The sequence below is a fragment of the Symsagittifera roscoffensis genome, chromosome 5 (genome assembly GCF_963678635.1).
Source record: "Symsagittifera roscoffensis chromosome 5, txSymRosc1.1, whole genome shotgun sequence".
Classification (NCBI taxonomy): Eukaryota; Metazoa; Xenacoelomorpha; order Acoela; family Convolutidae; genus Symsagittifera; species Symsagittifera roscoffensis.
Genome location: NC_087066.1, coordinates 17,125,749 through 17,149,250, shown reverse-complemented (window position 1 = coordinate 17,149,250; position 23,502 = coordinate 17,125,749). Strand labels below are relative to the sequence as shown.

Genomic DNA, 23,502 nt, shown 5'->3' with positions numbered 1-23,502 from the left:
AAATAATAACTTAACCTGGAACAAGACCCATGCTTTAAAATGAAAGCCAAAAACCCTACAGGATAAAAAAAAGTGTGCGTTTGAAAAAAAGCAGAAAATGAGCCGACAGAAACTAGGGCGACAACCACGAACCCGAAAAAAAGTGGATTTTTTTGAGATAATACTACAATCTGAAACATTCTTTAAAACTCACTGCTTAAATGATGTTAGTTTTTTTTAATTTCTAGAATTTTAGGATGACAAAATGATTTTTACCATTCCTGCTAAAATGACCTTTCTGTAAACAAAGTTGTTTACAAGATAAAAAGTCTAGAACCCCCCCCCATTACAAAACCTTTGCTTACCGCATTTGTAATAAAATGAAATCATAATTCGTTTCGAAGCTACGTCTGAAGAACAAGTAGTATGATTTATCTGATATATTACTCGAACACTTATTTGTGGTATCTGATTTAGTCATAAAAACGCATCTCCAGCCAAAATTCTTTCCTACTTCTAAGAGAGTCTTAAGTCAAACGACTTTCTAACCAACACTAGGTCGAAATATGGGCAAATATATGAGGCGAATTTGCAAAAATTAGACATTTTTCAAAATTATTTCAACGATTTTCATTAATTTGCTAATAACTCTTACTACGTTCATAACTCTTAAAAAAGAGTTTTCCCAGTTGATTTTTTGTTGTTAAGTTTTCCATTTAGAGAAAAATAGATTAATAAAATTTTTTTGCTCAGCGGGAAATTTAAAAACTAAAATTTTATTATGTTTTTGCTGTTCGATAGTGATTTCTTTTCCGTTCAGCAAAGAAAATGAATTGAACTTCGAACCCCGAATGAATTGAAGTTCGAACCCCGAATGAATACAACTCTCACGACCTATATAAGTTAGAATCACATCAATCTCACACACTGACGCAATTCTGCAAGATTATATACAATTGGTGAACATGGTAAAGAAAATTGAAATACAAAACTTATTACAAGAAAAATTATTCTGCAGAAAAAACGAAAGGCGATAAGGAGTATTTTGTGTTCGTTGCTGTTTAGCTTTCCTCGTTATTATTTGATGAATATTTCTTCATAGTTTACATCCTTTGGTATCGATCATCAGCATGCACGTGAAATCTTCCTATTAACATTTCCGACTATTAGTTGATCTAACAGGACTCTCGGGCAAAACTGCAAAGTAAAAAAATTGATTCGAAGTTAATAAGAATACTGCCAATTTAAAACTAAAAGCTCTTCAAAATCAAACGCATTCAACATAACGTTGGAGAAGTGTTAATGAACTTATGAACCATAATCAATGCCTTTTTTGATCAAAACTTGAGTTAAAAATGACAAAAAAGACATCATGGATTCAATACAGAGGTCTTTTTCTATTTCCACGAACTTTCAAGCCTGGTGCTTTTATATAGAACAAACTTGAAAACACATTCGAAAATTTTTTCTGTGCAAAATTTGAAAATACATTTGAAAAATGGAAATAGATTCGAAATTTGATCTGCAAGAATTAGAACTTTTCTGAAAAAATTACCATATTTTTCATTCATTAACACTTGAAAACACCAAAAATTAACAGTGATCTTAGTTTATTCAACCACGTCTACTACTTCTTGAAGTATCTATAAGTAATAAATAGAGTTCCAGACAGGAGTCCCAGCTTGATCAGTTTCATCCAGGGTAGCAGACTCTTCTTGCGGGGAATTACCTCCAGTTCTTTGATGTCAATCGAGTCTGCTGAGTCCCAGTGGTCCTCGATGCCCTTCATATGTCCGATACCAACTACTGCAACTATTGAGTCGCCCGCACTTCCTGAAAAATTCAATTAGAAAAATCATGGACAATATTCTAGGCAAAAACTCGTACGTAAACCCGGGCACTGAATTGGACACAGGATATTTTTTGGCACAACAGAATAGGCAAATTTTTCGGTGGTAGAAACATATTTTGAAGGTTTGAATCTTTATCTTACTTCCGTCTGCACACTTTCTGATGGAATTTGCTAGGTATAAGTCTCTCTCGGACACGATCACTCTGCTCAGTTCAGGAAAGTCTTTCTTCAGCTCCCCCAACAGCTGCTCCAACATGTCCTTTCCCTTACAATTCTCCACGTCTTCCAGGCTGAAACAAACCAAAAACTAAACGCACAATTCCTCGTTTCACCAAAAGATAGCCGGTTACTATGCGAGTAGCACAGAATGTTCCGACCAGTCTTAAAAAAACGCGTTTTTTTTTTTCAAATGATTGTCGTTTTTCTGCGTGGTGCGATAAAAAGATCTGAACGAAAAAATATAGCTTGGGCATATTCAACAGTCATAGGTAACAAGGCAAACATAAAACAGTTTTTTAGAAAAAAAAAAACAAAAGAAAACATTTTTTTTGCAGAAATTTTTTAAATCCCCACAACGGTGCTGAAAACTCCAAAAACTAAGATTATTCGAGTAAATGTAAGTTTTCACGCTTTAAATTGAGCATAACTAAGCTATTGTAAGCCTGCATGCTCATCTTATTAGCTCAAAAATTAGACCAAAAACTTCATACAAATTTTTCTCAACACTATTCGTGGTACCTAATTTAGCGTGGCAAAACAAGAAAAAAGAAAACACCCGAATACGGTTTCTCTACACTTTCACTGGTCGGAACAAAAACGTGAAAAACAAAAAAATCCAGCGGGATTCGATCCCCTGCACTCAAAACATCCGATAATTTGTGTCAAGTGCCCTACCAAATGCGGCACAGAGCTATAACAAATTTTTATACAACACATACAATACAATACATCGCTATCAAATGATACGCAGGACAACTTGATGGAACTAAAGGTTGCGATTTGGGCCGGAAAAAATGAATTCGTAGCATAAAACAAGCATTGTCTGACAGAACAACGTGCAGTTTATAAGTCATACGAGGACAAGCTAGTCAAAAAATGAATATTTTTTGGGCGAAGTCTTGCTTGATACCAAAAAAGAAAATACTTCACTGGCAGATTACCAGATGACAACACATTATTTTAAATTCCTTAGTTAGAATGATTTAGTGTATGTTAAATAAAAGTACAGATGAATTGTCAATTATGCTAATACAATTCGGCATTTCGTAAGAGTTAATAAAACATTTCGTACGTGATGTCGTCTACATCGCTTGTAGCTAGTGTGAACAGCAAATGGGCCCTCTTCCAGGCAGAAAGGGAGTACCAGGCCCTCTGCAGAGTGACGAACACGTTCCTGTCTCCCGCGTACACATTCGCCTTAGGCTCCAGCTTTTGGCTCTAAAAAAAAATTCGTTGTCCAAAATTCTTTTCACGAACTATCCAAAAATGATTCAGAAAACTGCACACAGCCATCTGTAAAATCGATAAATTAAAAAGATTTGTTCTTATCTGACGTTATTAATATTTGGTTATTGGTCCGACCACTGAAAGGTCTTCGAGTGCGTTTTTCTTTTACTTTTTTCCCACGCAAAATCAGGTATGCACTAATCATTAGAATGGGTCAAGAAATACGTCAAATTCAAGCCATTTCACTCGTGATTCGAGCGAAGAAAAATTAATAACGTTTCTTAGTGTCGATAAACACCGCTTTAAAACTCAAGCGTATGATTAAGTTTTATAATAGTAAAAGTTTTTTGGCCTTGAAAACTAAATTTTACTGCAAAAAAACAAGTTTTTGTAGCTTACTTAAGGGCTTCCTTGACAACAGAAAGCTTTTGTAAAATCAGCAAAAAAAATAGAACAAATGTATGATTTTATTTTATATTAGTTTTTTTTCTTGTTTTGTAACCCATTTTTTGAAGAAAACAGTAGTCGATTATGATTACTTTAGTAACTTTTCAATCTTTCGTCTTTCCTCCCATCCCTCCACGCGCAAAAAAACTGTATAACTTTATGGCATGTGGTCGGAACTTTCTGTGTTACTTGCACAGCAAACAACAACTCCTTTTAACTTTTGAGATCTTAGTATCGCAAGGTATCTTTAATCAACCCAGTTAGCGACAATAATTTGTTTACTTAAAATTCTTACCAGACCCAAAATTGGTGGCGTTGAAATAATGGGAAGGAAAGCCAGGAATTTGGTCGGGAAATTCACGAAAAAAATTATTTGATTTTTGGAAAGAACATCGCAGTCAAATGCTTTAGCAAAAGTGCTTCTTGTAAGAACCCGTCCGATTCTTGTCGGTCAAATCGCACTATGCTGACCTCTTCGAAGGCAGCTCTGAACTCTCCCCCTGGAGTGAGTCCTGTCTTCTGTTGGATCTTCACTGACACATAGAGCAACAGACAGTTCAACAGACCCACCATTGCACTGCCGTGCTGAACACAAACAGACAGACTTTCATTAGTTGATAGGTGCCATATAAACAGGCGAAGTATAAATCAGCTACCATATAAAACAGCCAAAAATCCGGAGCTGGTACATAATAATGATAGAACAGTTGTGTAATAGTTACAAAGTTCTTAATAATTTCAACAAACATGACGTTACTTTCCACTGTGTTATATACTCGACTCATTATCGGCTGGCTTTTCCCTCGACTGATTAATTTACATTCAGTTAATAGACACCGAATTTCAACAGACTATTTTGAAAAAAAATTGTTTGTTTCAAGGGTCAATCTATTAGAAACGCGCAAAATCTTACAAAACCACTGATTATCTTCCCAATTTGCAAAATGGTCTCGAAAAGAGTACTGCGCATTTCTTAATAATAATAGTGGAAAAATAAAAACATTAAAAATAAGTTGAGACAGATTTGACTCTTTGAACTAACCCTTGAAACAAATAGCGAAGAAATCATTTCGATTTACTGTTCCTGAAATGTTTTTGTGTAAACTCAAAAAAAAACAAAGGTTTCACACACTGGTTTGGTGGCTACCATCATCATCATCATCATCATCACCATCACCATCACCATCACCATCACCATCACCATCACCATCACCATCACCCTCACCATCATCATAATCATCATCATCTCCAATGTTCAAGAGCCTTAAGCGGCCCCTATTTTACTGGCTCTCGAAATTACGTTTGCAGCCCGGAAAAGTCTATAGTGGCTACTCTCTAGATAGTTTGCATTTATTTGTCCGATAGAGACTTAAGCGGCCACGAAACTTGTGATTATCGGATAAAAATTTCTTCTGAACTAGGCATTGAATTTTGGACAGAGCCTGAATTGGCCATTGGAAGGAAACTGCTGACCTTTTTCATGCTGAGGGATATGCTCTGGTACGAGAGCGGGTTGGGCGTGTCCTGCATTCTTTCATGATTGTTTCTTAACATGATGTCCCTCCTGGAACCGCACAACTCCACCACAATGTCTGTCGGTCTTGCATGTCTGATGATCTGAACAACACTTATACATAAAAGCAAACCATCATTGAGTGAATATCAACCGTCTTATATTTAAGTAGAAGATGCTACACGACTCTTGTTTTTGGATTAATCATTCTATACTGGAGAAAGAAAATAACGCAACCAAATGTTTCAAGACCATATTAGCTTTTCTTTTGAAAACTATTTGCTATAAACCATTTAATTCTGCATGTAAAAGGAACAATCTTTGATTACAATGAAAACTTTGAACGAATTTTAACTAGAGAAATTTCAACTTCAAAATCTTAAGAATCTTACCTCACATGGGGAAAATTTTGAATTTTTCAACCTTTTTATGCAGTAAGGGCAAAAATTCCGTGAGTTTTCTCATACTTCCAAGTTAAGATCAATTTTTCTTGACTATCAAAAAATGTGAAAAAATTAAGAATAAAGTTTCAAATCAGAGCCTCTAAAGTGAGTTTTTTGGAATGAAAACAGTGTTTTGAGTTTCAGCTGACCATTAGCTCACTAACCAACTTTATATTGAGTAAATATCATCTGAAGAGGACTAAACAAGATAGTTTTTCTGAAATTTAAGTTCCTCATTTGTGTTACATAAATTCTCCAGTATACAATGAAATTATTTGCTTAGCCAATTAATACAAAAATTGGTTGCATACATGGAAAGATAGCAGAGCAACAGAAAACTGTCGTTCAACGTAAAATGCTCGCCAGTTCATTAAATATTTAAAATCAAAGAAAAAAGATCAGATCTGAGAAGAATACAATATTTACATTTCTGACATCTTCTTGACTCTCTTCGCTGAAATGCGCAGTACCAACCAAGTAAACTTTAGCCCCTTTACAGCCAGTCAAAACGTGGATAGTCTCCGGCAACTTGTTCACGTCGAACTCTTTGATCACCTGATGATCACCCGACATCATCTCTACTCGCGACTCCGTTTGCACACTCGTCACGTGATTTTCCGATTCCGGTTCCATGTTTTCGACGTTAGTTACTCCTAATCCGTGTGTTGCAGTAGTGATATCTCCAAAAATGGAGTCAAAATCTGCCAGAAGAGCTAATTTGACTTCTGATTTGTCTTCGCTCAGCGGTGTTTTGAGCGAGAGCGTGTTGTATTGGCTACTGCAGGCTGAATCGATGTGTGATCTTTGACTTTCGGGCAGCACAAGTGAATCTGATTCCAGCAGCTCAAGTTTAGAAGAGGTCAGCTCCCGGTAACTCCTGACTCCTTTGACAGTTCCTTGAACAATTAAAAGTTTTTCAGTTTTAAATTGACCTTCTCTCTTATTTTAAATGCCCACTGTAGATCAACATCAGCAAACGAATAAAAATAATTCAGTAAAGCTGAGACATAAAATTCGTGGTTCAGCCGTGCATCACCGGAGCATATGCTTTCTGAGTACCATTGAAAGAAACATAATTGAGCTGTAAATTTCGAAAAAGCATACAAGAGCTAAACATACAGAAAGCCACGCCGTGGACACTGAAAGATTGTTCATTCAGCTTCTGGAAACGGGCTGAATAAAAAAGCACAAAGAAAAGATTTTTTTGGAACTTCTTATGCATAGTCTTTATTCATGACATGAATTGTCAGCCTTGCGATGTAATAAAAAAAAAAGCGGTAATATCTTATGAAAAAAAATTAGATTATGCCAAATTGTTCACAATTTTGGATAATATAATAAATGACTTCTGGCAACTAAAAAAGGATAATTTAAAACTTATAAGCAAATAGCTCAGATGCAGCTAAGTACCCTATTGTTCTGCACGCCGAGGAACCATCAACTTATGTTTGAAATGCAAATGATGAACGCATGCAACTCGGCTTTGAATTTATAAGGAATAATTTGCAACAAGTTTTATAATACTGGGGATGAGAAAACCAAGTTTTGAGGCACATTTGGCACCAAATCTTATGCCACCACTTTCAAGGTAAAATTTAATCATTTTACGGCTGATATACCTTCTCAGCGGTTCGATGACCAAGAAAAGGATCCCTTTTTATTCAGGAACGTTGTACTTGATTACATCAGTCCATTGTGCATCGCACAGAAAAAACTACATAAAAAAGCTATATTTGTTCTTCACTTGTCTTACAATGCGTGCAGTGCAATCCGCTTGCAAAACACGGAAAATCTCTCAACGGAGAATTGCTTAGCAGCAGTTCAAAGGTTGATGGCTCGCCGCGGAGAACCAAAACGAATTCTTCCGGATAATGCAACTTACTTTGTAGCTCCACGCATCATTTTACTCGTAAATATTATTCATATTTACAAAAACATGGACAATACCAAGAAAATAAACAAACTGTTCTAATGAAGAATTTTGAGTGATGTACAAAAAGGCAATTAAAAACAAGGATAGTCGGCTGCACTGCATGTAGCACAGAATGTTCCGAGCATATTCGTGAAAAAGTAAAAAAAGTTTTTTCTTCAAATTAGTGTTGTCGTGAGCGGTGTTATCAAACTATGCAGTTTTTTCAGGCCAAATGGCCACTTTTTATAGATAACGAATGTTACTCGATCTATTCCGATGATATATCACTCGACACAGTCCGATGATTAATCGTGGTACCCCCTGATGTTGCTTGGAAATAAAAAAAACTAAAACACATCCAAATACAAAGTTCCCCCATTTTCAATGGTCGGAACAATAATTACGGGCTGTTATGGAAACATATCATAATTTTTCAAATGAAAAACTCTTGCTTTTTTTTGGCTCCACAATTATTTTGAAAAATACTCAATAATAAGCTTGCTAGGAGTTCGGATACCGTCACAACAAGGCTAGGAATTAACATAGCGTAGTGTATGTTTTTCCCATCCGATTTTGACTGCCTCAAGGATATCTCGAAGGGAGCTAAGAGAGGTATCATAATTACAAAATATTGATCGTAGTTCGGACTCCAGAAACATCTGCATCAACGAATCCCACTTATTTAATTCAATGTACAATTCCGCTTCGCGTAAATTAGTGAACAGTAATTTCAGAGAAGTTTTCTGGACACAGAACTTTATAGAAATATCTCTTCTCACATATTCTGAATCAGAACTTGGAAATTTTGGTACAGTACAAACTAGTACCGCACTCAACACCGTATGAGCTTCTTAGGTCCGTGCAGGTACTTCAAGCTATTCAAAAAAAATTCCGTCCTAGCGGAGCTGTCGGGACAAAAACGATTAATTAAATATCTGTTTTCAGATTTTCCGTAGCTTTTGGGTGACAAACAATTAGATGGATTAAGCCTCTTTTGCTGAACTTTTTCAGTTATTCAAATCGATTCAAGAAGTTGTAACTGTACACTTGTTAGGTGGTTTATGAATTATAATTTATTCAACGGGAAATTAAATACCAAAAGCTAATTTGCAATTCCTCTAGTCAGTTTTAAGTAGTTCGATCCGAAAAAAGAACGTAGAAGAAGAAGAGTTGATATATTTCTAAAAGCTTCCATTATGAACGTAACCATCATTGAGTTTTCCAATGGAACAATTACCGAATTCTCCGGAAAGTTCCAGGAGTTCCTGGCAACGAATACAGCCGAGATCAGAACCTTCTCGCAATCTGTGAACTCAGTTGGTTTTATTTTCTCTCTGCTAGGTGTACTCACTGCTGTTTGTCTTCTCAGGGAGAATGAGAGTTCTTCCAATGTGTTTCTAGCTGTCATTGGAATTGTGGACACATTGATGTCTGTGAACTTCATGCTCCAAATGTCAGAGCAATGGAGAGCAGGTAAGCAGCATATTACACAGTAAAAGAGTATTCAGTCACACCCAATGGACATCATTTCCATTTCAGATTGCAGAATGCTATCTTGGCATGGAAAATTTGAACAACAAAATCGGAAAATTTGCCAATAAAACCAATACCATTATAGCCAAACTTGTGTATGATTTTATAGTGAACTTACTCTCAATACTGGCTGATGATACCTTCAGCCCAGGACTAATCAAATCTGCTTTATAAGTATCAATCAGAGAATATTGGACCACCCTATTGAACAAAAACATTAAAAAAACAAAACTGAAGACAATTTTTTTAGCTATTCATTTGATTGTTCGCTTCTAGGAACGACCATATTTGACAAATATGTGAGCACGTGTCGTCTCTATGGATACTTCACCAGCATACTCTCTGTGGGTACTCGATTCTCATATATCTCTCTCGCAATAGACAGATTTTGTGCAGTCATCTTCCCTATCAAATACAGGCACACTTCTGCATTTCTGACTATGCTAACTTAATACCAACTAACTTTTCAACAGCCTCGATAAGATCCCTGTTTTTAATTTTTTGGTACAAAATGCTAGTAAATGATGAGATTCTAAATTCCATATTGAGATACATCAAAAATTGGATTGGATGGTTTCAACTAATATTAAGAATAACATGTTAGCAAGAAGCCCAAACTGTTAAAATTCAAAAAAATGTACTTTCAGAAGTTTTTTGAGGACGTTCTTCAAACATGCTCTTTTTTGCTGGGAGAGAGGCAGGATGGGTTGCAAAGTTTTGAAATTCAGTAGTGGAACAAACCAGAATAACGAGAAAAGTCACTCTTCAATTCGTCCCTTTTTCGCATTTAAATAGAAAAGCGAAACATTCCAGACACTGAGAAAAATGTCCTGAATGTTTTAAATGCAGCTCTAATTACCCTTGAAAGAGTTTCAGTGTGATAGCTATCATTTGACATCATCCGACGCTTTTGTGGTACCTGATTTCGCCCGAATACATCGCGAATTCCATCTCACCATAGGGGACGAGAACATAGCCTTTTCTTATCAAAAACATTAATTTTTCAAAAATGATAGCCATATACTGGGGTCCAAAACAGCACTGATTTATTATAACTTAAGTCAGAAGCAGACATGTGACTAAAGAAGCCATGGAACTGTGAGGACTGGATTACTCATTACACTGGCAGCAGCAGTGTCGGCAGCACTACTCAACATCCCGTATATTCTTCATGGTGATCTAATACTCAACTATGGTTAGATATTTTAGAAACACGACAACTATATGTACTTTTTTCTACACAATGGTGAAACGGAGCTTCGCAAAGTTTGCGATACAACAAAATATTGCGTTACAATATTCTTAATAGAAGAGACGATCGAAAAATTAACTTGAAAAAGTTATTTGAAAAAATCGACAAACTACATCTACAATAACTTCATATTTTGCCCTCGAAACTAAACTATGTAAATTGACAAAACCGATGAAGAAAAACATAATTCCGATAGATGTTTAAATTACTGAACTATCAATTATTGTCACAGTTTAAATCAAAATAAACCCATGTTTAGGAAAATAAACAAAAAACATACCAGGGATTATGCTTGACATTTAAGAAAACAGAGAATGAACCGACGGAAGCACGAACCCGAAAAAAAAACTTTTATTTCAAGAATTTTATTTGAAAAAAATTACTACCTGAAATGAACTCCACCTCATTACTATCTATCCTAAACGATGGTAGTTTAATTGAAATTTTCAAGAATTTGAGCATGCATACCATTCCTACTATATTGACCATTCTGTGAACAAATCCATGCACAGGAAAAGTCTAATACCTGGTTGCAATAACCTAGCTGCTCGCAAAGGTAAAAAGCGACAACTTAAATTTCGCGAGTTTTTGGACTATCAGAAGCCGAGAAAACCCAAAATGTATAAAAACAAGCATCATCGGTTGCTTGTTAAGTAGCAAACAAACTTCTGACCTCAGCAAACTTAGCAAAATATAATAAAACAATTAAAATTTGAACAAGTTTTTGCAACCACTTTGGTATACGAGCTAATAGCACAGTCAGTGCAACACAATTTCAATATTCAGTCGAATGAATTGTTCAAAGAAGCAAAAAATAGAAACTCATATACTCGTCGATGTCGATATTCCGACAGACCGTCGGAAAAGAGTCATTGAACGCAGGTGAACAGAAAAAAAAATGTTGTTTTTAAAATCTCAGCTTCAAATTTCAATGAAAAAAATATATGGCCCTGAAGCTCTACGAATTTCTAAATCAACTTCTGACTGAAACTTTTGATAAACTTAAACTAATTTGAGACACTGGATTAATAAGAAAAATTTTTCTTCCGCTGGGAAATTTGAAATTCATTTCCGAAAATAGAAATCGATCACGTTTTTTGCTACCTTTACTCTTTTGCTGTTCGAAAGTGGAGTTTGCCTTCATTTTAACAAAGGAAAATAACTGAGTTTTAAAAAAATCAAACGTCAAACCGTGAAAACTCAAATTTGAGCCTGAACAAACTTCAGAACTTTTCCTGAAAAAAATCACGATGACCTACATAAAAGTGTAAATTATGTTCAATGACTCTTTACACATAGCCAACAGACAGTTGGAAAAGAGTGAACGAACACAAGAAAACAGGGAAAAACGGACATATTTTTGAAAAAACTTCAACTTTCGAATTTCAAGTAAAAAAAAGATTTGGCTTTAACCCTCTTTCAATTTCAATATAACTTCATGATTGACACTTTTTTTGATAAAACTAACTCAATTAGAGGAAATTGGATTAATGGGTAGAGATTTTACTCCGCTGCGAAACCTAAAAATTAAATTCTACTAAGTCATGGTCAACTCGTTCACGTTTTTTTGAAGCCATTTCGACGTTCGTAATTAGTGCAATTTACGTCACTTTTAGCTGATTAATTTCAACTGAACTCATAAAGCGCATATAAGCCTAAATGCATTCATAAATGCAATAATATGTACGAATGCACATCTGTAGTTATAACAGCATTTCAAGACGTTCCTGAAAAAAACCAAGACCTATATAAGAGTCTTCACTACGCTCAACGACTCTTAAAAGAGAACATTTCAAGCCAGTTTTTCTCGAGACTGAAATACATATTTCGAGAAATTTTAAGCGGACTTGCCTGCAAAGATTTCAAAATACTAAGTCCCTAGCAATTTCTTAATTGGAACAACACGACAAAGAGTGCAAAACTTAGAACATTTTAAAAAAGATTGCCACCTCTTTTCATTTTAGCCGGCACAGGGTTCTGGTGTCAGATATTCTCCTCTTCATTGCACCAAAATATCTTCGCGTGGTGTGACCGAATTCTCAACACAGGAGTGGCTGGACTGTGCAATGCCTGCACATGTGTGTTTGTACTCAAACGATGGCTGGCAACCAGGCGCATCCAGTCTAACACTGTTGTCACAGCGAGAAACTATGTACTTAAATCCTTTCTTTCTGTTGCGAACACCAAAAATGTAAACAAATACTCTTCGATCAGATTTAAGTGTGACAAAACACATTTAAATCAAAACAAGACTGCTCGTATATCAGGGCGAGGCCCTAAATCATCCGACTGCACTTTATTACCAATTAAAAGGTTTTTTTTGGTTGCTGAATAATTGACGAAATAATCGAAAAAAAAAGTTGGTTGTCTCTTATTGCTTTAAAAGGACTAATATGCTGGCCTCAATTCAATTTGGAACGCATTGATTCACCACTTACGCGTGCTATAAGAACCCCTTATATCGGGCGTTAATTATCCCAAATTAGCAATTTTCAAAACCCCGTAAAAAATTCACAGGCAAAATATGTTTTAAATTTGAGCTCAGGACAGCAATATCTTTTAGATGCTATATAAAATTTTTGTCAAAAATGCTTAGTTAAGAAGTCGAAAACAGACTGTATAAAAAATCCACTAACCATTTCCGAAAGTCGGAACAACAACACTGCTCATAAGGGTAAAGCACTGGATATTCCGGCAGTCTCAGATTATTTTGACAAAGAAAATGAACAACAGATTTTGAAATTCGTTCGTTTTTCCTACCCAACAGTCAAAAAGTAACAGTAAGTCCTATAAAAATGAGCCATATAGGTAATCAATATGACCTAATAGCTTGTCTCGCATCATTTTGAAAAAACCTTTAGTGCAGGATAATTCGCCCTGCATAAATAATTCGCACTCACGCTTTCATCATCAAATGTAATCTTTTTTTAAGGGCACTCATACATAAAGTCCAGAACATGGCCAACCTGGCAATTTTGAAACGCTTATAACTTTATACCAAAAAGATAAATTTGGAACGATTTTCAGCGAGGATCAACAAGCAGTCATCGTGTTAGAAAAGATTAATTACGCTAACTTGGCAGTTTTGAAACACTCGTAATTGGACAAAAATGATCGCAGATACAGTAACTGATTTACATGTGAACTCAGGATACCAATGTCTTAAGAATGCTAGAAACAACATTGTTGATTAAAGAATATTGTTGATGAAAGATGACTTTTTGCAAATGAATTTGATGTGGTGAGAAAAACTGCATGTAAATCATATTCAGGATCACCACAGCGACTGCCCGCATTGAGCTGAGAAGCTCGTCATGTCCCTTTTGAATAAATGCTAGAAAGTGAGTCTAATCAGAAACTGATAATATATTCTAGGCTGAGCAAAAAAGACGAGAGAGGCGTCAACTAACCGTGACATTAGTTCTAGTGGCCATGTCTGGCTTCTCCCTGATACTCCAATGGGCAGAAACTATCTGGTGGGACAAGGCCTTGGAGTTATACGTGGAGAGCAAAGAAGCATATAACAGTTCACATTATATTGTCATGGCCATCACAGGCACTGCAGGCTGACCAAATAAAAAATAAATAGAAACCTGAGAAAAAAATGAGATTAAGAAGAATTTGCTAGGCAGTTGAAAGCCATTGTAACACGGACGGATCTCAAAAATACAACGGATCTCAAATTATCAAAAATAGAAATAAAATAGATCTTCGTATCAGATACTAGAAGCAATTGAAGATAGCGACCGATCGAAGGACAGCTAACCTTTTAGAGCTTGAATAAGTAAGAGTGTTTAAATTACTGGTGGATTTTAATGATAATAAAAAGTAATAATATAGCAATCATCTGGTCACCCTCGAAATAGGAACAAACTCCGCGTCCAACTTCCTGTTCTACATGTGTCTGCCAAGCATGCGGGAGGCACTGGCGAAGAACTTGAAACGATGCATTCCAAGAATTATACCGCAAACTGGCCGCGCGCCATAGAAAACAAGAAACACAGAATGTTCCGACCACAACGATTCAAGTAAAGAATTTCTAAAGAAGAAAAGTTGAGAACAGCGAAAAAGCTGCAATAACGAGACGCTGTAATAGCTAAATTAGTGTGAATTTGGTTGAAAAATCATTTGGCTCCTAGTGAAGCATGTCATTGTAATCAGTGCAAAGTATTATTAAATCAATTTTTAATCGTACATTTTTGAAATGGAGAATAATATCAGAACTTACCTTCGCAGAACAGATCTAGAGCTTCGAATCTCTTCCGCAGTACTTTCACAGCTAACAACGGACTCTCGTCAACCAGACAGTCACCCCCGGCCGCGTCTTGTTCTTTGTCGCTGTTAGTTCCCTCTGTTAAACTCCCCCACCAGTTATCAACCAGATTTTCTCTTTTCACACAGGGCGGAGTCTTTAATTCACTCTCGATTTCACAGGAAGAGTTGTTTTCCTGGATAAATTAAAACAAGCGATATTAGACAACACATGGCACAGTTTAACAGCATTGAGTGGAAAAATGAAGTAATTGCATACTTTTTAATGGTCACAATAAAGTCCGATCAATATACTTTGACATTAGGTTTGAAACATAATTTGGAGACTGCAACTTCACGATTTTTGCCAAATAAGCTTCAGATTAGAACCGGGATTTGAAAAAAAGTCACCAACTATCTCAAGTTTAATTTAATTTGAGACTTCTCTAAAACGTCAAAACTGTCGAAAAAGTGACACATAGTAAAAACCTGTACCTTTGACTCGTTGATGGGAGACTCCAAATTGAATTCGGAGTCTGTTCGCTCTGAATTTCCTTTGTCTGTAGCAAAATATATGGATAGATTTGCAGCCGAGTTTTCCTTCTAAACGGAAAATAACTTTTTCATATGGAGATTAATTATTCAAGCACCATGTTGGCTCTTATTAGTTCTTTAGTAGTGTATTGAAAGATGAAGGCCGGGAAAAATGTATTCAGCTCTTAATTTTTTCATCTATAACATATGGCAAACAAGGTTACTAGGAACAGAAGTTTCTCGGTTGTTTTCAAGTTATTTGTTCATTACTATAAGCTACAAATTTTTTGTCAAACAATCTCCACTACTTTTCATTTTACATGCAAATATTCATTACCTTTTCAGTATTTAGATCTTTTATCGGCGTGAAGAAATTTTCCCCTGCAGTTCCCGGCTCCTGTCCGAAACTTTCACTCTGATCAAAACTTTCAAAACAACTGTTCCAAGTCGCGTTTTCAGTCGTAGTATTCGAACTTAAAAAACCTTCTTTACTTTCACTTCTGTCCCAATTCGGAACAATCGGACTCAAAAAATCACTGCTTCCCAGTTTCTGATCACGCTCGTTTGAATCCTGCTCCAAATTATTTAGTTTATGCGGTGTGCTTTCGATCAAATTCGGAACTAGTGTTCTTTCAAACGATGAATCGCTATGATCGATTTCATTTTGATCTAAACTGAGGTACAATTGACATTCAGAGTCTTGATTTCCGCTGCCTTCTGGACTGTCAAATGATACCAGAGAATAGAAGGTAGCGTCTGATGTTAAGTCAGTCGACTGGTTGATATGTATTGTGGTCTGGGATTCATTATTCTCCTCGGGCTCTCGGTTGAGGGACATTCAAATCATTTCACACGCATCACAATCGAGGTACAGTTAAAAACATAATCACATTACAGGCTCTAAAAATAATAGATGCAAGTGAGTTAAAACCTAACTGCAAGTCAGTTATTATTTTCCACCTGAAAAAAAAAATTGTCGGAAAAAACTATAATCGATTTGTTTAGAGGAAAGCCCGGATCCGTGTTTGATAATCGCTTATGTTACACAGCGGCAATGCGGAAAACATATTTGCTATTCAAAAAAAAGTTGTTCGAAACTAACCACGGTCCATCAATTCTCTATAAGACTTTGAAAGCATACAAGCCATGACATCATTTGTGAAAAAAAGATAAAAACAAATTTTTTCTCAGAATTTTATAATTAGATAAAAATCACTAACTCAGATAGCTTTAGTCATAAGGCCCATTCACTCCTTTCTTGTGATTACAAAAAATGAAGCAAAAAAGACCTTAACTCGCAAGCACGTTAAAAAGTCGCAAGCACGTTACCTATACTCTGCACTCAACAGTATTAGGTAGTAACACAAGCTTAACCCAGGGGAGGGGGTGAGCTGGGGCGCGGGTAGGATCTTGGAGCGAAAAAAATAAATCTTTAAATATTGATTTTTCGACCAAGACATGAACATGAAAGTTGCTCAGCATCGAAAACTATATTAAAAACACATTAATGGTTCGAGTTTTGCCTCATCATATGTATCATGACTCATCGAAAACATAATTTTCGATGCTAGAGTAGGCATTTGATGCTGAACAACTTTCACGTGTTGTAGCTACATCAATTTCTGCTTTGAGCTTCTGATTGAATTAGAGAGATCGTTTATGTTTGAGAGATCGAGGAAGAAAGAGTTAGGGAAAATTTGTTCGTGTCTGGTCATATTGATTTTGTCTCGTTCAATCTATCACTGCAGTTCCCCCGGGGTCTCTAGCGGCAAAACCGGTGTTGAAGGGGCAAAATCGGCGTATTCATGTTCATAAAATGGTAGAAAATCAATGTTAAAAGTGTTATTTCTTGCTCTTAGCTCTTTCCAACACCGCAGGTAAACCATCCTGGTTAAAACTTGTTCAACTACGTACTACTCTCAGCAGCCAAAAGTAGTAGCAGTAACTTAGAATTCGAACAAAATCATTGAACAAAGTTACCAACCAGAAAAAGTACCCGGTTGCAATAGCCTTTCAAATTGCAAAAAAAAGACTATAAAACCTTTAAAATAACATAAAATTATCCCTCAATTTTCAATTTCAACGCAAACTGAAATCAAAGTATGCCGAGAAATTCAAGCACCATTGACATATACTTTGTTTGCTATACATTGAAAAATTATATAGTTATGATTCAGAGCTTCAAAAAACCTGCAATCAAGGGTTACACAGGGGCGACACGAAGCTGCGCTCTGCAAACACTAGCGAGAAAACGACAAAAAAAGCAGCTCTATGAAGTGAAGTAAGGAAAAGTAAAAACAAAGCATAGTAAAAATTTTGCCACGTCACGTCACGGACTTGAACCATAGTTTTCACTGGTCACTTCCAATGACGCGGTGGGAACAATAAACAAATTCAGTCGAAAAACAATAACTATGAGAAAACTTTTTCTTAACAATCTTGAATGTTTGGTAAACCGGAAAACATACCTGGCTTCAAAAAAAGTATCAGATTTAGGTAGCAAAAAAGAGGCTTTCAGGCAAAAAAATTAACAGATTTTTAACAGACACAAAGAGATCACTTTTAGCTTTGAAACATTTAGATTGATTCTGGCATAACTTTGATTTGGTCTTAATCGTTGAGGCAACACAACAATTCAAGAAGAGCAGTTGGGTTGACTTAAATTTTGCCAAGATATAAGAGTTAGGGGCGGATCTAGGATTTTCTCGAGGGGGGCGGCGGATTTTCAAAAAAAATTATCATAAGTTTTGTCGACCTTTTTTTCAGGTCGACCAAATTGATTTTCTGAGATCTTCCAAATCACTATAAAGACCCTATAAATTCCATATCACTATTTGACCAAATTTTGTGCGCCGGAGGAAAATTTTTGAAAAAAGGCCAAAAAAGGAGTTTTTAGGCACTTTTTGGAAAATTTCGACCAAAAATAAGCATTTTTTCATAAACCAAATAGTTGATTTTTCTGAAAAATTTTTGAGATGTGTTGGTGACCGAACACTAGTGACTAAGCCCATGATTTACCCAAAACTAGAGTCACTAAAAGGTTAAACGTCTGGCATTTACGATGCATTGAAAACCACCTGAACTGTGTAAGCGTTCTTTTTACAAATCACAGGATTATTTTCAAAATTATAATTTTCATATTATCATACACTGATCAAGGCATATATAAACATGCCATACAAAAGAAATAGGAGTTTTTTTAAGATTTTTTGAAAAAAAGTTATACAGAGAAGCGGAAAAAAAATCCAATTTTTGTGGATCCAGGAATACGTTATGCAGACAAAAAATTGCATGCAAAAATTTTTTTGAAAAATTTTTGTTTGAGCACAAAATTCGATAAATTTTTTCTGATAAAAAATCAAAAATCAAAAAAAAATTCGGCTGATAAAATTAGAAAAATAATTGGGGCAATTTCAATTTTACTTGGAAAAAATTTTATTGTCGCCATCAAAAAAATGCTAGTCATACAATATTCATATAAGGAAACTGTATGATAACCATTTTTTTCCAAAAAAATAAACATGTTTTTTTTTCATCACCAGGACGTTCCATTTGGTTTAAATAGCCGCAGAAACAAGCTCGAATTTTTTTCAAGGATTTTTTGAAATTGTATGAAAATTGTATGACTAGCATTTTTCCATACATTTGATGCATGGAATTGTATGATAAACGTTTTCGGTATATGGAATTGTATGATAAGCATTTTCGCTTTATGGAGGTCAACCCGGGTCATTACGACCAAAACCAAATAAAATATTTGAGCATATGACGAAGATTTTATTCTCTGGGTGAGTTTTTAAGTAAAAACAATTTATTTAATTAAACATTCTGACGTAAAACTTTTTCGCATAGAAAAGCATTGAACAAAGTTTTTTCCAGCGATTGTTTTTGTGAAGATTAGATGGTTTCAAAATTGCCTAAAAACAGGCGCAGATCTAATAATTTCTCGAGGGGGGGGGGGGTTTATTTTCAAAAATAGTTTGAAAATTTTGCGGACCAAATTGATTTTTGAGCTCTCCCAAACCACTATAAATACTGTAATTTGAAAATATTTTGTGCGCCGCAGGAAAATTTTAAAAAGGCCAAAAATTTTTTTGAAAAAAGGCCAAAAAAAATGTTTCGACCAAAATATTGCTAAATGTCTGATGTTGCATTAAGATCAAATCTGTTCTTAATAATTTATTTGTTCACGATGCCAATTTTCATTGCGTTATGACAACACTAGGGGGTATTCTCATGATGTAAGAGACCGAATGATGGAATACCTTTAACCCATCAGAATCGTTCCTATTATTTTAATGTCGTCTTCAGGTTTTTTCTACAATACAGTCAATTTTGCACAAAACAGTCATCACACAGAAGCGAAGCTCAGCTTGGCACCACTTGCGAGACATATAGCCTCCAAAGCGTGAAAAAAATTGAGAACATACCCAATCGAAGATTGGAAAGAGTAATGAACGCAAATAAACATAAAAAAAAAACTGACTTTGTTGAAAAATCTTCGCTTTTGAAGTTCAAAGAAAAAATAGATGTCCTTTAAGCTCTTTGAATGTGTAGAACGATTTGTGATTTGCGCTTTTTTGATAACAGTAACCAAAATTGAGAAAAACTGGATCAACAGCTAAAATTTTTATTCCGCTGGAAATCTAAAAAAATAAATTCCACTTTCAAAACTAGAAATCGTTCGCGTTCTTTCGCGCAATTTCCACGTTCGTATTTGGAGAGTGATATTTAGGTCACTTTCAGCAGATGATGTTCAATTGAACTCAAAAAGTGCATATATACCTAGGTTCATTCATAAATGCATGAATATGTATGAATGCACATCCGTAGTCATTAGAGACATTTATGCACATTTTAAGACTTTTTCCAATTTTGCCTTTTAAATTAGAGGTCCATTTTCTTTTGAGATAATTTGAGTACACATCCACTTCTAATTGAACGTCAATAAACTGCTTAGAACGAAGTCAAAAACGGGAATGGAATGATAGAAGAAAATTAAGACTTTTTTCCTAAAAACAAAACAATTGAAACAAGAGAAGACGGTAGCTGTGCAAGTAACACAGAACTTTCCAATCACATTATGAAGCTCATTTTTTTTATAGTCAGTTGGTTTTTGTTGCCAGAAGTGGGGAGAGGGCTTATAAGAACGTCTAGAGCCCCAATAAATTGGGCATAAATGACTGCAGCTGTCTTCAAAAACTGAATTACAAAAAAAATCAGAAAAAATTCAAAAAGGTTTCTAAATTTTTGCAGCTCATTTTTGAAATTTGTTCAAATCGTTTGATTGCCACGGAAGCTCTAAGTTAAGCTTCGCAGAACATTTTTATTGCAATAAAATTACATTTTTGCGGATTTATCAAACGCTTTCCTTATTATAACAAATCCTTTACTTGCTCGAGTAGACTAAAAAGCAAAAACTTTAAACCAGTTTTTCTTGTCCGTTTGCTTTACTTGCTCGAGTAGACTAAAAAGCAAAAACTTTAAACCATTTTTCTTGTCGGTTGGATTATTTTTGAAAATTTTCTCATTTCGATCAAATCGTGACTAAAAGCACTTCAGTATGGGATGTCACTCATCCCATTTGATGATTATATTCGGTAGTTAATTTTGCGCGGAAAAAAGTTTTAACCAAAATTTACAAAACAACAAGGATAGCCAGTTGCAGAGCAAGTAGCATAGTATTTTTCGCCCATAGCAAAAAAAAGATAAGGTTTACTTATTTTTAAATTAATGTCCATTCATTCGAAACTTAATCTATTTGCTTTTTAAAGAATAAGAGCTAAATGAAGCTGCCTTATTTAGTTAAGCTAAGATATTCAATACTTCAAAGAAAAACTCTTTTTATAAGACCAACTCGCTCGCTTCATTCCTCACTAAGAACCAAAAACTTCAAACTAATTTTTCTCGTCACCGGGGAACTTTTTGAATTTTTAAAATGTCTTTCCAATAACGACTAAAGAGGCATTATTATGATATATCGTTCGACCATTCCGATGATTATTGGTGGTAGTGTAAAAAAATACACTTAAATACATTTGAAGACAAACTTCCTCGCCATTTTCAATTACTGTGCTGAAAGCTAAAACAGACTCAAGGACATAGTTCCTCCCCACTATCAGCGATCGGAGCAGAAAAAAAGACATTAACTGACCAGGAAAAAAACTGACCAGGAATATCAATTTCAAAATTATCCTACCATTATGAATAGATAAGTTTAATGACAGCTTTAATGAGTACTAATGACAAAGCAGAAGCGGAGCTTCGCAAAACTTGCAACACAAAAAAAACTTTGTTAGAAATTAGTGAATAGAAAAAAAGACGGAAAATTAGGTTGGAAAAAGTACTTGAAAAAAGTTTGAAAAACTAACACCTCTAAAACGCAATGTTTGTATCAAATAATGATCACAAAAGCCAAAAAAGACTTATCATTTACCGCGCGGCAACGAAGGCAAAAATTTTAAGTCGACCCCTGGTGAGCTGAAAATATCTGTTTTCATTTAAAAAATTTGAGATCCGTACTGAAAGAAACAATCGCACACAGAGGCGGAGCTCCGCTTCGACAAAACTAGCAAGATCACAGAAATCAGCTCTATCAAGTGCATCAAAAAAGTAGCAATAAGCTTCGAATTAGAAAAAATTCGGCTAATTTTCGGATTCGATCTGCGATCTAGAGATCATGAGTCTCACGCACTAACTACTCGCCCACGGAACCTTAATAAATCAATAACACTAGCCACAGAGAACAGAGGCTACGCAATTTTGAATGCTACAGAGCGTGATTATAGCAAATGTGCCACCAAATAAGTGAACACTTTTCTTGAACACTTATTTTTGAGTTCGGTTAGAAAAAAATGTTTGTACTAACACACTATGCTGCTCGCAAAAAAAAAAGAATATATTTTGCCCTCTAATTACGCATTCTAAGTTGACCGAGCCGATTTAACAAAAAGTGAAACTGTTCAATGAAAGGAAAAAACAAATGAAAACACTTATTCGAAATCCGACTAGTAAATAAATTTTCAACGATAAAAAAACTGTTTAAGTAAAAAAACCATGCTTTAGAAAGTGAACCGATAAAAACCTTAGCGGATTAAATACATCAGATTTGAAAAAAAAACGAAAAATGAATCGACAGAAACTATGACGAAAACCACAAATCCGAAAAAGAAACTATTTTGAAAAAATAATAAGTAACTGAAACGAAAATCGCCTTATTAATACATAAACGATAGTGTTTTTGTTTAAAAATTTCAAGAATTTGAGCATGTCAGCAGAAGAATTTGAGCATGTCAGCCGTGAAATTTATCATTCCTTCTAAATTGACCTTTCTGTGAACAAAGTAATTTACGGCAAAAAACTCTAGTACATGATTGCAACACCCTTTCTGATCGCAAAGCAAATCACTCCTTCCAAACTTTTGAATGTTTGGAAGGGAGCTGTTCAAAACCATTATTTTAATTGAATTCAAACATTCAGATTTATAAGGGGTAGTTTTCCAGAAAATGAAAAAAAAATCAACAATATGGGTCTAAAATCGCCCCCTTACACTTTTTTGAAGGCTGTAGGAGAAGGGTTAAGGTAAAAAAGAGATTAGGGGCATACAGGGGAGTGGGCGGACTTCCCATTAGTACCAACTTTTTGAAAATCGGTAGACTAGTTTTTGAGAAAAACAGTTTTTGAAAAAATTGAAAAATTTTTCCAAAGCGTCTAAAAAAAACCCGATCCCATACATTTTCATAATACCTGTTTTTATCATACAGGAATTACAGTTAAAGAAAAAAATCTTGAGTCAAATCTCACAGGTAGTCAATTTAAAAGGGGCGCAGATTACCTTTCACTCCTTAAAACTTCAAGGTTCGGACCTACTGAAGCTCACTATATTTGTTCACCGATCATGAAAATACGGAGGAAAAATTCAGTCTACCTTTTCGAACTGAATCTAGAAAAAAATCGCTGTGAAAAAGTTTATTCAAACTCGTTTAAATAACTATTTCAAAATTAACAGCTTCATGAGTCATTTAGATTTGGCATTCGAGGCAAATAATTCATTCGACATTGATATATTAACCATTTCCAGTAAAAAATATTTCATTAACTGTTCAAATTATCCACAAAACAGCGAAAACGGCTCAAAAAAATAAAAACACTACTGCACAAACATCAATAACATGAATATGAACCTGATCATGTCGACCACTTTAGCTCTTCAAATTTTTGAATCCTATTTTGTTGCGGGTCTCCTTCTCTACTTCTACGCTACAGATCCATGATACCTTGAAGCTGAAGTGCTATTTGTAATATTATAATCTGTGTTAATATCGTTAGCATTGGCTATAC

The 23,502-nt window shown here is 35.1% G+C and overlaps 1 protein-coding gene across 1 annotated transcript; it reads right to left on the bottom strand.

The window, feature by feature from the left end:
• Nucleotides 1–1,510: 1,510 nt before the first annotated feature.
• Nucleotides 1,511–16,059, bottom strand: LOC134846317 (uncharacterized). Its single transcript, XM_063863622.1, has 9 exons — nt 15,500–16,059; nt 15,124–15,231; nt 14,606–14,825; nt 6,107–6,576; nt 5,198–5,341; nt 4,196–4,309; nt 3,123–3,268; nt 1,973–2,121; nt 1,511–1,812 (listed from the first exon to the last, which is right to left on the bottom strand). The coding sequence occupies exons 1-9, from the start codon at nt 15,998–16,000 to the stop codon at nt 1,607–1,609; spliced, it is 2,058 nt and encodes a 685-aa protein (XP_063719692.1). The 5' UTR covers nt 16,001–16,059; the 3' UTR covers nt 1,511–1,606.
• Nucleotides 16,060–23,502: the final 7,443 nt, after the last annotated feature.

What these genes read in the sequence shown, in the direction of transcription:
- LOC134846317 (XM_063863622.1), bottom strand. Translation starts at nt 16,000, where the DNA reads ATGTCCCTCAACCGAGAGCCCGAGGAGAATAATGAATCCCAGACCACA. An exon ending in GTCAAGAAGATGTCAGAAAT is followed by an intron (nt 5,342 to 6,106) that starts GTAAATATTGTA and finishes AGTGTTGTTCAG; the next exon opens with ATCATCAGACATGCAAGACC. An exon ending in CAGAAAGTGTGCAGACGGAA is followed by an intron (nt 1,813 to 1,972) that starts GTAAGATAAAGA and finishes TGAATTTTTCAG; the next exon opens with GAAGTGCGGGCGACTCAATA.